Raw genomic sequence first — 15175 nt, 5'->3', positions numbered from 1 at the left:
TTCAATAATCGTCTGGAATGCATCATGCAGTGTAATCCCCAGAACCCAAGCAAACAATCTATACATGATACCGCCTATCCACAACCACAACACTTTCTGTTTTTGCCTATGTGGTTTTCCAGGCAGATTTTAGATCTTCCAAAAGTGCTCTGCATGTCTGCAACACTGCAACACTCATGGACTCACTGTTAAGGCCAATACACACAATCTGACTTTTCACAACAATTGTCCGACGGACCTGTTTTATCGGACAATCCGACCGCGTGTATGCTCCATCGGACAATTGCTTTTTCAACGGACAAATGTTCGCTGTGAATGCTTTCAAACTTTTCAACAACAAATGTGCGATGGAGGATTATCCGATCGTGTGTACACATCGGACTAAAGCCCAAAGTGCAAACACGCATGCTCAGAACCAATGCTAAATATCAGACAACAATAGCAGAAGTTGCCCAAAGGGTGGTTGTAAAGAGCTGAAAAACAATGTGATTTGGTGAAAGTTGGCTGAAAATGTTCTGCTGTGTGTATGCAGAACAAGTTCACGGCCAACGCACTTCGGACAAAAATCCACGGAAAAGTCCAATGGAAGTCCGATCGTGTGTATGAGGCTTTAGCGTTTCACACTAGTGCTAAAATGTCTTTGATTAGGTTCTCACATTGTGCTTAACGTCCAGCCAAAGCATTCTATTTTAGTTTTGGGTTGAGTCCGTTACTCCAAGAGAGATTTCGCTTCACTTTGTTTTCCATGGACAATGTCTTCACCAGATAGAGAGAACATTTGCAACAGGGACCCAAGCAGAAATGAAAAGCCGCCTGTGGTGATTTACCCTGTCTAGTAAAACTTTTGTTAGCAGAATTTGGATGGAGACTATGGGTGAACCGCAGTTTTCAAATTGCAACAGACTCTGGAATGAGGTTTGGGCTTTGGATTGACCATTCTTTAAGCGCCCTTGTATTAAACCACTCTAGAAAAGTTATTGAAGTGCCAAATGAAACCGATCTTTTTACATTCCATCTATCCATCTTGTCCTCAATCCTAAACAGTTTCCTAGTCTGTACTGATGGAGAGCATCCCAACAAATTTATGCTACCACCAGTACAGGGGCGGACTGACAACTCATGGGGCCCCCGGGCAATAGAAGATTATGGGGCCCCTCTGGCTTACAGATGGCCACCACGCCAGGAGTAGTGTTGAGCAGAATATGCCATATTCGATTTCGCGATATATCTCGAATATATATTCGAATATTCGAGATATATTCGCTAAATTCGAATATTCGTGATATTTTATCGAAAGTAAATGATTGCGATTTTTCGCTATTGCGAATGCGAAAATAATTGCGATTTTTTGATAACTGCGGTAGGAGCACTCTGATTGGCTCAGAATATTCGTGATATTTTATCGAAATATCGCAACATGCGAATGCGATATTTATTGCGCAATTTCGAGAAATGCTGGAGGAGCGCTCTGATTGGCTCAGAATATTCGTGATATTTTATCGAAATATCGCAACATGCGAATGCGATATTTATTGCGCAATTTCGAGAAATGCTGTAGGAGCACTCTGATTGGCTCAGAATATTCGTGATATTTTACAATACAAAATAATTGCGAATATTCGGCAAATGCGGAAGGAGCACTCTGATTGGCTCAGAATATTCTTGATATTTTACAATACAAAATAATTGCGAATATTCGGCAAATGCAGAAGGAGCACTCTGATTGGCTCAGAATATTCTTGATATTTTACAATACAAAATAATTGCGAATATTCGGCAAATGCAGAAGGAGCACTCTGATTGGCTCAGAATATTCTTGATATTTTACAATAGAAAATAAAAAGTGTTTTGCATTGGTGGTGATTCTTTACTCTATCCATCTGTCACAGCCGTTTGTCAATCAAACACCTTAAAGATTGAACACGTTCATGCTGCATGCTTTGGACTTTTTTTCACTTCACATATCAAAGACATTTTTATGAAAGATTATTTTTCTATTATTGGGACTATATTTCTTTATATATTTGTTTCACTGTGTATTTCACAAGTTATTTGCGCTTGCTTATTTTATAATTTGCCCACATGTCTTGTCACTAGACATATTTTTTATTCTTGTAGAGCGACTCCATTTTCTGTCTTGTATTAATTTATGTTGTATAACATTTTTGAGTTGCTGCTGTATTCTCCCCTTTTTTAAGGTATGCGCAATTTTTTCCTTCTTACAAAAAATAATAATATCAAACATACAAATATTCATAACATACACATACACATACACAAAGCCCCCCCCTTTTGCATCAGAGACAATCAGAGTTCTCCTACCACAGTTATCGAAAATTCGCAATCATTTTCGCATTCGCAATAGCGAAAAATCGCAATTTTTTTTTTTTCAATTTGGCAACATAATAGGATCGCCTCAGCTTAGCTACTCGGCCCAGGGTCTCTAATCATACCAGCAATGCTTTTAGACGTCGATAGGATGTGATCTGTTTTAAAAATCAAATTGAAAAAATGCGAATATTCGGAATTGCGAATATTCACCGCGAAATTCGAAATATAGCGCGATTTCTCGAATATGCTATATTCGAGTCGAATATTCGCAATGCGAATATTCGTGAGCAACACTAGCCAGGAGGTAGTGCAGAGGCGGGCAGCTAAAATCTTGGGATATTCACATTAAAAGCATGTCATTTTCGGACATATCAGGGACAGATCTAAAAAAAACACAGATTTTTACATACTGTCCCTGGTTTTACTGAGCCTGGCAACCCGGATGGGGCCCCCTAGTGGCATGGGGCCCTCGGGCAGTGCCCGAGTGACTCAATGGTCAGTCCGCCCCTGCACCAGTACCATACTTCACTATAGCATGTGGTTTCAGGATGATGACCAGTGTTGGCTTTCCTTTTGTATCTAGCCATCTAAATACCAGCATGTTACACCCCATTCCTTTCCAAGCCATTCAGTTTTAAGTGCTGTGATATTTTGACTAACAATTACAATTCACTTTTGGATAGAGCTTTCTTTTGGTGGTATTTAAAAACCACTTTAAGAAACACTAATACGCGTATAGCAGAAGTCACTAAATATATTGTTCTTGAAAGCACTTAACATTTTAAGGAAAAAAGTTTCCCTTGCTGTTCAAAAAAAAAAAAACATCACGACATTTCAAACACCACCAAAAGTACCCCTTTTTAGAAAGTGGACACTTTCTAAAAGGTAATCTTCTTTTTTTTTTTTTTTTTGCCGCTTTCTTTTGGAAATGGAGACATGCTGGTATTAAGGTGGTTAATGAGCATTTTTAACCTCTACCTTTCTTTAAAATTTCACCCAGGTCTTTCATTTTTACTGTGGGAAAAAAGTTTCCTGAAGCATGAAATTGCATTGTTTGCAATGACTAAATGTCAAGAATAAACCCAAAACAATCCTAATAAGCTAATATGCAAGGGATTGCTAAACAAAACAAACGTAATGAGGTGGGAGCTAAGCACTGCCTTGGGAGACGTATACAAAAGACCCCCATCCGAAGACCCCCACAATCACTAGACCCAGGTTGTGGGGAAGAGGCCCTTGTTCTCCATGTTGATGAGAAGAGATTCTTGTTGAGGGCATGTTAATTGGCATAGTTGAGGAGGAATAAAATCACCACAAGCTCATCCACACCCCCCTTTCTATGTCCTGTTCTGGCTTGCAAATCTGCATACTCTCATATGTTTTTTTTTTTTTGCTTACATGGCTGGGGATTCTGTCTGGCAATTTTTTGATTTTGTAGTCAAACAATGTTGAGCGGTAGTATGCTCAGAGTTGCCCACAAAGCAAATTTCAGCTTGTTCATTGGGATATTCCGCCAGAATATGGGCAGCTAGATTTTCTTGTTTTGTCCTAGATGATGTTGACCTTGACTGATGTCCTACTAACTTTTTAATCATCTCAGAATGGTTATAAAATGTAATAAATTTACATTGTCTAAAATTCCCAGCTCAAGGGGACAAGAAGACTTGGTTCAGAGCGCATTGTTCAGGTTCACGCTTCATAAATTGGGGTATGGATGTTGTATAGGCTTGCTTGCTCAGCTATTTTTGCTCCTACCAGGACACACATTCATATTAAAAATACTATTAACTTAATGTGCACGATGACTCCCTCCAGCAGTAATGGGATTAAAATACAATTTGTCCCTGTGATGAGTTTGGGATATATGAAGGCTGTTACCGATAACCACTTCAGTGGTAAAATGCACCCCCAAATCTATTCATTCTGGAAAATTGAACTTTAATGTACAATGGCAGTATTCAGTAGGTTTTAGCAAATGCATAAAACACTTGTTTGATTTTTATAAAGACCTTTGCATTGCTAAAATACAAAGGATGACTACAAAAAAAAGAAGTACTCTGGTTAATTCCACGTACAAGACAGGATTCCCACAACCTTTTTCCTGGCTGTCACCCTCAATATTCCAGGAATGGCTTCAATTTGAGCCCAAAGCGGTGTAGTGCCTCCTTTTCTCGTGCTGTCATATGTGTTACTATCAAACGTCTTATGATTTATATCGAGAACTGGCATATTTTCTTGTATGTTTTTTATTTCTTGGAAACTCAACCTACCTTTATCATTTTCAAGCTAAGGCTTTACAAAAGTTGAAAAATGTCTAGTAAAGAATTAAATATTTGGCAGATTGGTTACAAAGAGCTCCTTTGCCTCCATGCTTATTGTATAGCTTTTTTTCAAATGTTATAATGTAAAGTATGAAAATATCTGCTTGGCTTCTATAGAGGTTTGTATAAACGTATAATGTTATATTGTGTGAGTATTGTGCAGACAACGGAAGGTAATGGTGTGTATGAGGATTGTATAATTCTCTGATTTCATCAGTTGGACAATGCGGAAATGGTGTGTGTATAGTGATATACATTTCTTTAATGTGTCCTGTATTTTTTTTCTTTTTTTTTTTAATCTTTTTTTAATATAGTAAATATGAAATGTTTCTAATTGATAACTGCATTTTACAGCCAGCAAGTCACAACACCCATTTGAACCGCTTTTAGAGGTTTAAAAAATTACCCTTCTGAGAAACAAGTGCAAAGTTGGCCATACGTGCCTCAAATTTCACAGGAATTTGCTGAAATTTGAGCTGTAGGTGGCCATGCTGACACCATCTACCCTAGCAAACTTCCACTGAGAAATCAAAGGAGCTAGTTGCAATGAAATCAAATGAACAACCCAAATCCATTATATACGATCCCTTTTAAAAAGGTAGTGGAGACAGCCCAAAAAAAGCAAAGGGCTTTACTGTCTGGTCACCAATTCATGGGGAAACTTGGCCATTTTATGGTGAGAAATGTCAGTACACTCGATTAGAACACCCCTTTGCAGGTCTTACCATGAACATTTGCATTTCCCAGGTATGGTTTACTGTAATCTGGTCTCTGTAGTATCTAAAAACTACCTTTCCTTCACTCCTCTACCAACTCTGTTCACTGCCGGGAACAAGATAAACCACTGGCTCCCAGCTTATCCCAGTCAGAATTTTAGGGCTTTCTACTACACCCATGTGATGGCAATGATGCCTGAGTGGTTGTCGCTTGCCATTACTGTCACATGTGTTTTTATAATCACATACATAGGATGTCTTTTTTCAACCTTACCTACTATGTAACTATGTGAGGTAGACCACCATATAATGAAATGGGTATTTCGCTTTGCTCCTTCGGATTGGATCAGAAGGAAAGATGAGGGTATGCTGGCGGTGAGCCTAGCATTACCGTGAATCTGTTACTTTGCCCTGCATGAGCTAGGTACAAGATCACTTTAAGATGTCCTTGGTCAATAAATATAAATTTTTCAATCAGGCCGAGACAGTCTAATCCTACGGGCACCAGTACATACCTTGATAGGCCGTTATTATGGTGTTTGTCTTTGCAACACTATGGACAAAACTAGTGTATGTCCGTTAATGCTGCGCCAGTTTGCGAAAATTTACACCATTGCAACCTGTCATCAACTCGGTAACTCATTGACTCGGTATATGGTTAAAAGGGAATAGAATATGGACTAATAGAACAAAATGGGTTATGAATTATTATTTGTCGTCACTATCCTGCCTTACAGTGTCACATTTTTCAGAAAGGCGGGGTTGTTCCTAAATGCAACTGGATCCTTCTATGTAGGAACATTGAGATTTCTGTGGAACATCAGCTAATAGTTTGTACTTTGCTTTACAGTTTGATGAAAACCGGCATGACTTGCATGTCAGAGAAGCCTGGGAGCAGGGCTTCACAGGCCGAGGCGTCGTGGTTTCAATCCTGGATGATGGCATTGAGAAGAATCACCCTGATTTAGAAGGAAATTATGTAAGTGGATGAGTGTTTTTTAGCCTGGGAACTAGCAAAACGGGACAGGAAATGGGAAAAGTCTTGTTTTTTTTTTTTTTGTGCCTGCTATGTGATTAAGCAACAAGTTTGAAAGTTAGTTTTAAAGAAACTCTAATCTAATTTTAAATTGCAGAATGATTCAGGTTTTTAAATGTGACCAAGAGAAACAATGGTTCTCAGTTTCTGTAGTTGTGTGAACTAATAAATTAGCCATGAAAAATGAAAAAAATGTGCGCTAGTCCAAAAAATGGTGAAACAAAAAGCGGCTGCATAAAATGTGACTAGAATTCAAAATGTGCTGGTAATAAAAATGTAGCGCTAAGTGTTCAGAGGGATCATGCATATATGAAATGAGTCTCAAAATGATGAGCAAACAATAATAATAAAATTATAATCCACATAGAAGTGATAAATGCTAATAATTGTCCATTCAAGAGACAATAAAAAGAAATGGTGAGGCTGGACGTGGCCGAAATAGACCATCAAGTAACCCTTCTTGCAGGGAAATACAGAGAGGTAAAAAAAATTATACAAACAGTATAAATAACACCACGCTACTTAAATGAACATACAAATGGCCGCCAACACAACAGAAATAGATCAATTCTGTAAAAACAAACAATTATACAAAAAAGTGTAGCGCTAAATATATGTAAAATTAGGATTGATTGAGACAAAACTAATGACGTGTAACCAAAGATTGAAACATGATAGATAATCATGAGTCCACAAATAAAGTTGGAAAAAGGCTTGATGATAAAGTCTCCTAAGTAATAATATAAAGATGAAACACTCCAAAAAATTAGTGAGTCAATTAACAATAAAGTGACTTGTCTTCACAGGCATAGAGTGACAATCTGAAGTGCATCCACCACCGAAAATAAATGGAGGCTTACCGGATTCAATGGACCAAAATAGGCTTATACCTAATGGGTCATACAGGCTTGTAAATGATGGTATCCAACTTCTAGAGGTATCCTAGATGGCAAGCAGGAGGGAGAGGTCCAGCGCAATGTATTAGACGTACCAGAAGAAGAATTGACTCAATAACAGCCTTTGATGTTTAAGGATTTGGACCCATATGAGTGGTTCAAAATCTCAGCTCATGGAGAGGAATAAAAGAGAAGGCAAAGATGCACATAGTATAATTCTGTATAGAAAGTTTACTTGGCAGTAAAAACAAAGGAAATTACTCACATTTCAGCAATAAAATCAGGCATAAATCAAACAGCAGTAGGGTCAGCGGGTTCCCGACGCGTTTCGATCAATTAGATCATCATCATCACCTTCTCTTTTATTCCTCTCCATGAGCTGAGATTTTGAACCACTCATATAGGTCCAAATCCTTAAACATCAAAGGCTGTTATTGAGTCAATTCTTCTCCTGGTACGTCTAATACATTGCGCTGGACCTCTCCCTCCTGCTTGCCATCTAGGATACCTCTAGAAGTTGGATACCATCATTTACAAGCCTGTATGACCCATTAGGTATAAGCCTATTTGGGTCCATTGAATCCGGTAAGCCTCCATTTATTTTCGGTGGTGGATGCACTTCAGATTGTCACTCTATGCCTGTGAAGACAAGTCACTTTATTGTTGATTGACTCACTAATTTTTTGGAGTGTTTCATCTTTATATTATTACTTAGGAGACTTTATCATCAAGCCTTTTTCCAACTTTATTTGTGGACTCACGATTATCTATCATGTTTCAATCTTTGGTTACACGTCATTAGTTTTGTCTCGATCAATCCTAATTTTACATATATTTACAGCTACACTTTTTTGTAAAATACAGAGAGGTAGAATACTCTTACCAAAGTTGATGGCTCTACCTGTCAGCGACAACAGATCATTAGAGCGTAGGAAATCCAAGTAACAAATCTCGGGAAATCTTATATTTTTTTTCTGGTTTTTGGTTCCACGGACTTCAATGGATCAAAAACGTGTATTCAATAACGCAAAATGCACTTGGAATATGCAACCTGCATAGGTGTAAACCAGGCCTTACAGCCTTATTACAAAATGGATTAAATTCATTATTTTCTTCAGAATTATACAAACAATACTCCATAATGACCAAGTTTCTTTGAAATTTTTGCAAATCTATTAAAAAAATTAAAAAAATTACATGTACTGTACATAAGTAATCACAACCTTTGCTCAATACTTTGTTGAAGCACCTTTGGCACCAATTGCAGTCTCAATTCTTTTTGCGCATGATGCTACAAGCTTGGCACACCTATTTTTGGGCAGTTTATCCCATTCTTCTTTGCAGGGCCTCTTAAGCTCCATCAGGTTGGATGGGGAGTGTCAGTGCACAGCCATTTTCAGGTCTCTTCAGAGATGTTCAATCGGGTTCAAGTCTGGGCTTTCCGGATGCACTGTATATCTTGCATAATCTAACAACAAGATGTCCCTGACATAATTCCCAACCTTGGCGTTTTGGTTGTTCTTTCCAAAATACGGTAAAACCTTGGTTTGCAAGCATAATTTGTTCCAGAAACATGCTTGTGATCCAAAACACTTATATATCAAAGCATTTTTTTTACAGGGTATAAAAGAGAAAAGAGGCACCTCTAAGTGTGGCAAAATGCTCTCAAACCATGGTTTTACTGTATGCATATTCTGTTGTATTCCCCTTAATAAATACATATTCAAAAAGTAGGGGGAACCCCTTATAATGAACCTGGCAGGTGTGCAGGCCTAAATATGTCACCACTAGATTCTGAAAAATATACTAGAAATGTTTAAGTGGTTTTACTTCATAGCAGTTACTCATTACTGCATATCAGCTTGGGTTGAACTGACTTTTTAAGTTCATTGGAAGCCATACCTTTCATGTGTTGGTCACCATCATTGAAGGCTATGCCATGCAGAACAAAGGAATGGCTACTAGTTTTTGTGAAAAAAAGTCCTCTAAGTAGTACTTTTAGCTAGTTAACTTGGATACTAAAAGTGCTTAGCAACATTCTTCTTTAATTGAAGAAGGCGATCGGAGTTTCGAAAAATTGTATGAAATTGATGAATCCAGTTTGTATGTATGCAGCTTCAGAATTTTAAAAATCTATTTTCTTTAGTGATATACAGAACCATTTAATACAAAAGTGGCACAAAGTCTTCTATATTTCATATATATAATCACTTATATCATATCTAAAATCAATAATGGCCAATTAGGCTAACAAATTCTTGCCTTCAGTGCTAGACTCAAAATTGAAAAATCTGTTGATTTTCTGCTCATGGGAGATAACGTGGCTCTTGTACTAATTGACGTGTCCATTAGTACAAGAGTCACTATCTCAAATGATGGCATTCCATTGGGTTAGTAGGATGACCACATGAGTTATGAATAAAAACTAATTTTTTGACTGTTCGTAAAAGAAAGATACCAATACAAATTCATATACAGGGGGCTTAGGTTCTTATCTGGCCAGTAAGCATGAGCTCCAGCGTGTTCGCATAGTACGCGTGAAGAGCCGCCAGGAAGTCTGCACGGCGCTGCGCTAATCACAGCCAGGGAGACATTTCCCGATCCCTGCAGCCGAGCATCGGGAAGTGTCTCCCTGGCTGTGATTAGCACAGCGCCATGCAGACTTCTTGGCGGGCTCTGCACGTGTACTATGCGAACACGCTGGAGCTCATCCTTACTGGCCAGTCATGGATGAAAATCCAACTGTTGGATCTCTGGACAGGTTTCGGTTTCTAGTTATACATGGCTTACTAGATTAAGAGACATGACCTTCCATGATCTCCCATTTGTAAACAATGTATAACTAGCAGCTGGAACGTGTCCAGGGATACAATAATTGGATTTTCATCCATGACTGGTCAGATAAGAACCTCAGCCCCCTGTATATGAATTTGTTTTGGTATCTTTCTTTTAAGAACAGTCAGAAAATGAGTCTTTATCTGTCAGATGATAACATTCAATTGGGTTAGTGGGATGACCACATGAAGACACATCTACTGAGTCATACATAGTTATTCCATGTGGAAGCATTCACAAGTTAGCTGAAAATACAGTAGTTTGTTTATACAAGCCTTCTGTCTGCTGACATTTTAACACATTCAGTCTTTAGCTCACGATTTGGTCACCCATAGAGACAGACAAACCTAGCAGATATGAATAATTCAGGAAAGTGACAATCTCACAAAAATTTGATATTTTGCAGCTTAGCCTGAACAAAGATGACAAATGCAGCCGCTACATCGAAGAACATTTTTACCAAGTACAAAAAAATACCGGCTGATCTTGTTACAAATGTAGCCTAGCCACGTGGGTCCAGACATGCTTTAAGAGCCACACATATGCCAATCTGACCATTGAAAGATGCACATCTTCCATTCTGCCTAATTATATCTGTTTGGTAGAAAGGTCTACGACATACACACACCAGTTATAAATTTGGGAGTGGTCTACTGTTTTGATGGTAACCAGAATGACCCCTTTTTATATGGGGTAATGGAAGTTTTTTGAGGAACTCCTATAAAAAGCCTATTGTGTGTTTTCAGAAGTTGCTGGTGGGTAGGGATGAGCCGAACACCCCCCTCCCCGTTCGGTTCGCACCAGAACCTTCGATCGTGCGAACATTCAGAACCCCATTGACGTCTATGGGACTCGAACGTTCAAATTCAAAAGTGTTGCAATGCAAGTTATTGTCCTAAAACGTCTTTGAGAACCCGGGTCTTGCCCCAGGGAACATGTATCAATGGAAACAAAGTTTTAAAAACGGTAGTTTTTTCAGCAGCAGTGATTTTAATGATGCTTAAATTAAAAAAAAATATATGAAAAATTATTTTAAATATTGTACCTGCTGGGTGTCTATAGTATTCCTGTGAAAACGTCTTTGAGAACCCGGGTCTTGTCCCAGGGAACATGTATTAATGGAATTTTTTTTTTTAAAACGACCGTTTTTAAAACTTTTTTTCCATTGATGCATGTAGCTTTAGGTGCAAACTACAGAGCACGCGGCCAGTACATACCAAGTAGCTTTAGGCGCAAACTACAGAGGACACAGGCAATAAACCGCGTAAGAATACTGCAGCTAGCACAATCACCTGCCTGCCAGTAAATTAGGAAGAACTGATCTAGCTAAACTATACAGTGTATTAATATATGTACAACACCTGGGATGTATATATATCCTCTACACACTGTAACATTAACAGACTAGCCAGCCTGCCTGCTCTATCTACCTGCAAAAAATTACACTCTCTATGTCCTCTCAACCACCGCAACACACTACACAAGGCCGACCTGCAGGCTGCCTTTTATAGGGTGGGGCGTGTACTAAACCCCCTGAGCCATAATTGGCCAAAGCCACCCTGGCTTTGGCCAATTATGGCTCTCTGTTTTTTGCAAGCTGTGATTGGCCAAGCATGCGGGTCATAGTGCATGCTTGGCCAATCAGCCAGCGATGCCGCAGTGAATTATGGTCTGTGAAACGTAACTCGAATTTGGCGCAAACGACCCGTTTTGTTCGTATTTCGACGAACAATCGAACATACGATGTTCGAGTCGAACATGAGTTCGACTCGAATACGAAGCTCATCCCTACTAGAGAAGATCTGATACAAGCCAATCGGCTAGTAATCTGCTCCACATTTTAATTCTAATTGTATAAATGCAAGCGGTGTGACAGATTTGGCTATTTTGAGTAGAAAGTTCTATTTCCAAGAAAAAGCCACTTTGGATACATTAAATATTCTGGGTTTTCACTACTTTTACTTGCTGACTGTCTATTTAATATGGGTCAGAGAAGCAGATGCGTCTATGCCACGTAGGCTTTTTCACGGCGACTCTTGCTGTGAAATTGGTTTTACTGTTTCTTTGACCTACAGTAGTAAATGGACATTTGCAAGACTTTTCATTGTAATTTATTTTCTCGGCATGTGTGTTTAATGAACAGCTCAATAATGCATGGTTAGACATTCATCTACTTGGTAAGAAAAGGGGGGAAGAAAAGAGGAGAACTGATTATTGATCTGCACCGCCACGGTCCACTCGAGAAAGGCGCTTGCTGCAGTGCACTTGAAATTTATTAGGAAAGAGCCATTAGGTTGATGAAAAACTGAATGCAGTTGGATATCTTGATTCTTTTTACACCCATCTGCAGAAAGAAAAACAAATGATCTGGTTTAGCGGAGATAAGGGAGAGTGATGTATGTGCCTGTCACTTTAACTGACGAGGTTTCTATTGTGGGCGATTTCTTTTTCTCATTCTCTTACAATTGTGTTTATTTAGGATCCTGCTGCCAGTTACGATGTCAATGACCAAGATTCAGATCCTCAGCCCCGATACACGCAATTGAATGATAACAGGTGAGCTTCTTTTTGACAATGGATATGCAAATCTGAAAACATGTCTCAAAGTTTACATTAATTTAAAGTTTTTTTAGGTGATCTTTTATAAAAAGCAGCTTAAATTGAGGGCCTGTGGCTATCGTATGCTTTCTTGCATTAAGATGCACTGACTCATGCTGAGAGCAAGGCATAGTTCTACTCCTATTTCAGGGTTTAAGGTGAGCTCATCTTCAAAATAAGGTTCAGTTTGGGGCTCATGTTTTTTCTTTTGACCCTTTTAGATTACTTTGCGGTAAAGCAAGGAAGCTTTTACTGAACAAGAATGTTCTACATATAAACTACCGTATATACTCGAGTATAAGCCGAGTTTTTGAGCACATTTTTTTTGTGCTGAAAATGCCCCCCTTGGCTTATACTCGAGTCACCTCTTGCGCCTGATCTCCTGGAATTTGGAGACCCGGTACCAACCGGCCGTAGGTCCCCTGAACCTGAAACTTGGCACACATGTAGCCCCAGTTCTCCTCTACAAGTGTTTGTTGTCTGGGGACCTACGGCTGGGGAGCACCGATTTTTTTTTTTTTTTTTTTTTTTTTTCTCAAAGCCGGACACCCCTTCCATAGACTCCCATGTTAAACGTCAGTCTAGTCATGGGCACAGTGAGGCATGCAGATGGACACCCTAGGCTTATACTCGACCCTCTAGTGTGCAACTAGTGTTAGTGTAGGTACATTTAAGTTTGACTCATGGTAATTTCTGGGAGTCTGAAATTGGGTCGAGTTACTGCAGATCATGCTGAATGGCTTCACAGATGCAGGTCTCTAGTACCTCCCATTGGATCTAGATGCTTGTTGAAGCTTCTGGAAGCTAGTGGGCGGAGGCCAGGAGGTCCTGATCTGCATACTTGAGGGACCTTGGCCATTCCCCATGCAGAATCTCCTGGCAGGGTGACTAAGTTGGCCCTTAAATATGGTGGAGACATGTCAGCGGGGGATTTTGGTGGAAGATGGAGTGCTAAGGAGGCTGTTGGTGGCCTAGGAGGTGTGCCCTAGGTCTAGGAGGGCTTTGACCGTAGCGCTCACCTCCTCTCCCTCCCCGCATTGCTCACCTGGGGGGAACAGAGAAGCAGGGGGAGGAACAGGGGTGGACGACAGAGGAGCATGGGGGAGGGGACAGACAGCTGACTCAACTGCTATGGCCTGGGAGTTTCTCACGTCTGCCTAATCTTGTCCCATAAGGGGGGCACCGAACTGATTCTTTGCCCCAGGTAAAATAATGTCCAGCTTCCCCACTGGTACTGCCTATAAGAGTACCAGCCGTTCTACTCTAATAAAGTAGAACAGCTAGTGGCTAGTGAAGGGGGAGAGGGGGCTTGGGTGGCGGGGGGTGCGAGAGTTGTCTGGCCGCCATGGGAGAGACCTGTCAAAGTGGGCCTGTCTGGATCAAGTCCAGGGCCAAATTTTTGTCCCAGTCCATCCCTGATCTCCACCCATTGTCTTGACGTAGAACTTCAAAAATAGATGTTACATACACAGCAACTGACCTTCGTCTATCCTCAACAAACCTCAAAATGACCATGTTTAAATATTTATTCTCAGAAACTTTTATCACATAGAATAGTAATAAATTCAAAATCTAACATGAGCAAACGTACAAAATCAGCAGGGGATCAAATACTTTTTTTCCCTCACTGTATGACACATGCATACTTGCATTGGCCCAAGCTGGAGTTATGCAACTATGCAGAAATATCCATACCCGGAATAAATTGTTACTTTAATTACTGGCATGAAGGGGATGTATAACAATCGCATATTATTAGCACGTATACAGAATTTACTGGCACATTGTTTCGTTTAAGGTCACTGCAGAGGACATAGGCACTATTTATGGATAGAAGATGTTTAATTTATATTCATGGGAATTTTATATTCATGGGAATATATGGCAGTCCATGAATGTGTTATGTGCTGTAACTGCATGGTGAAAGACTTCAAATATTTTCCCTAACTTTTTTTCTTACAACCTATCACAAATACACAAAGAAAAGGCAAATATATATGAGTGTTATAAAGTTTTATTGCTGCTTTTTACATACAGCTCTACTATTTTCCTGCAGAAAAATACTCTCCTTTGATGCCTGCTCACCAAATGTCATTGCAGTGCTAGATTGTCGAGTCTTTTTTTTTTTATGCCTGACCATTTTTCTACAGTTAAATGTGTATATATATATTTTGCCTTGGAGAAACAAAGTTGTTGATTTACTAAAACTGGAGAGTGCAAAATCTAGTGCAGCTCTGCAAAGAAACCAATTGGCTTCCAGTTTTTTTTTTAAAGCTTTATTGAACAAGCTGAAGTTAGAAGCTGATTGGCTACCATGCACAGCTGCAGTAGATTTTTCACGCTCCAGTTTTAGCGAATCAATTCTAAAGTGTTTTATGTAAAAGTAATTCGGAGCACAGTTTTAACCACTTGAGATCCGCGCTATAGACAAAAGATGTCTAC

The 15175-nt window shown here is 39.4% G+C and overlaps 1 protein-coding gene across 1 annotated transcript in view; it reads left to right on the top strand.

Annotated features, from left to right (window-relative positions):
- Positions 1-15175, top strand: part of FURIN (furin, paired basic amino acid cleaving enzyme) — a 362179-nt gene that overhangs the window by 235015 nt on the left and 111989 nt on the right. The window contains exons 5-6 of the mRNA XM_040342487.1: positions 6219-6347; positions 12615-12691. Of these exons, the coding sequence (XP_040198421.1) occupies positions 6219-6347; positions 12615-12691 (206 nt within the window). The remainder of the gene's footprint in view (positions 1-6218; positions 6348-12614; positions 12692-15175) is intronic.

The sequence above is a fragment of the Rana temporaria genome, chromosome 3 (assembly GCF_905171775.1).
Source record: "Rana temporaria chromosome 3, aRanTem1.1, whole genome shotgun sequence".
NCBI lineage: Eukaryota > Metazoa > Chordata > Amphibia > Anura > Ranidae > Rana > Rana temporaria.
This window is presented reverse-complemented; position numbering and strand designations above follow the sequence as displayed.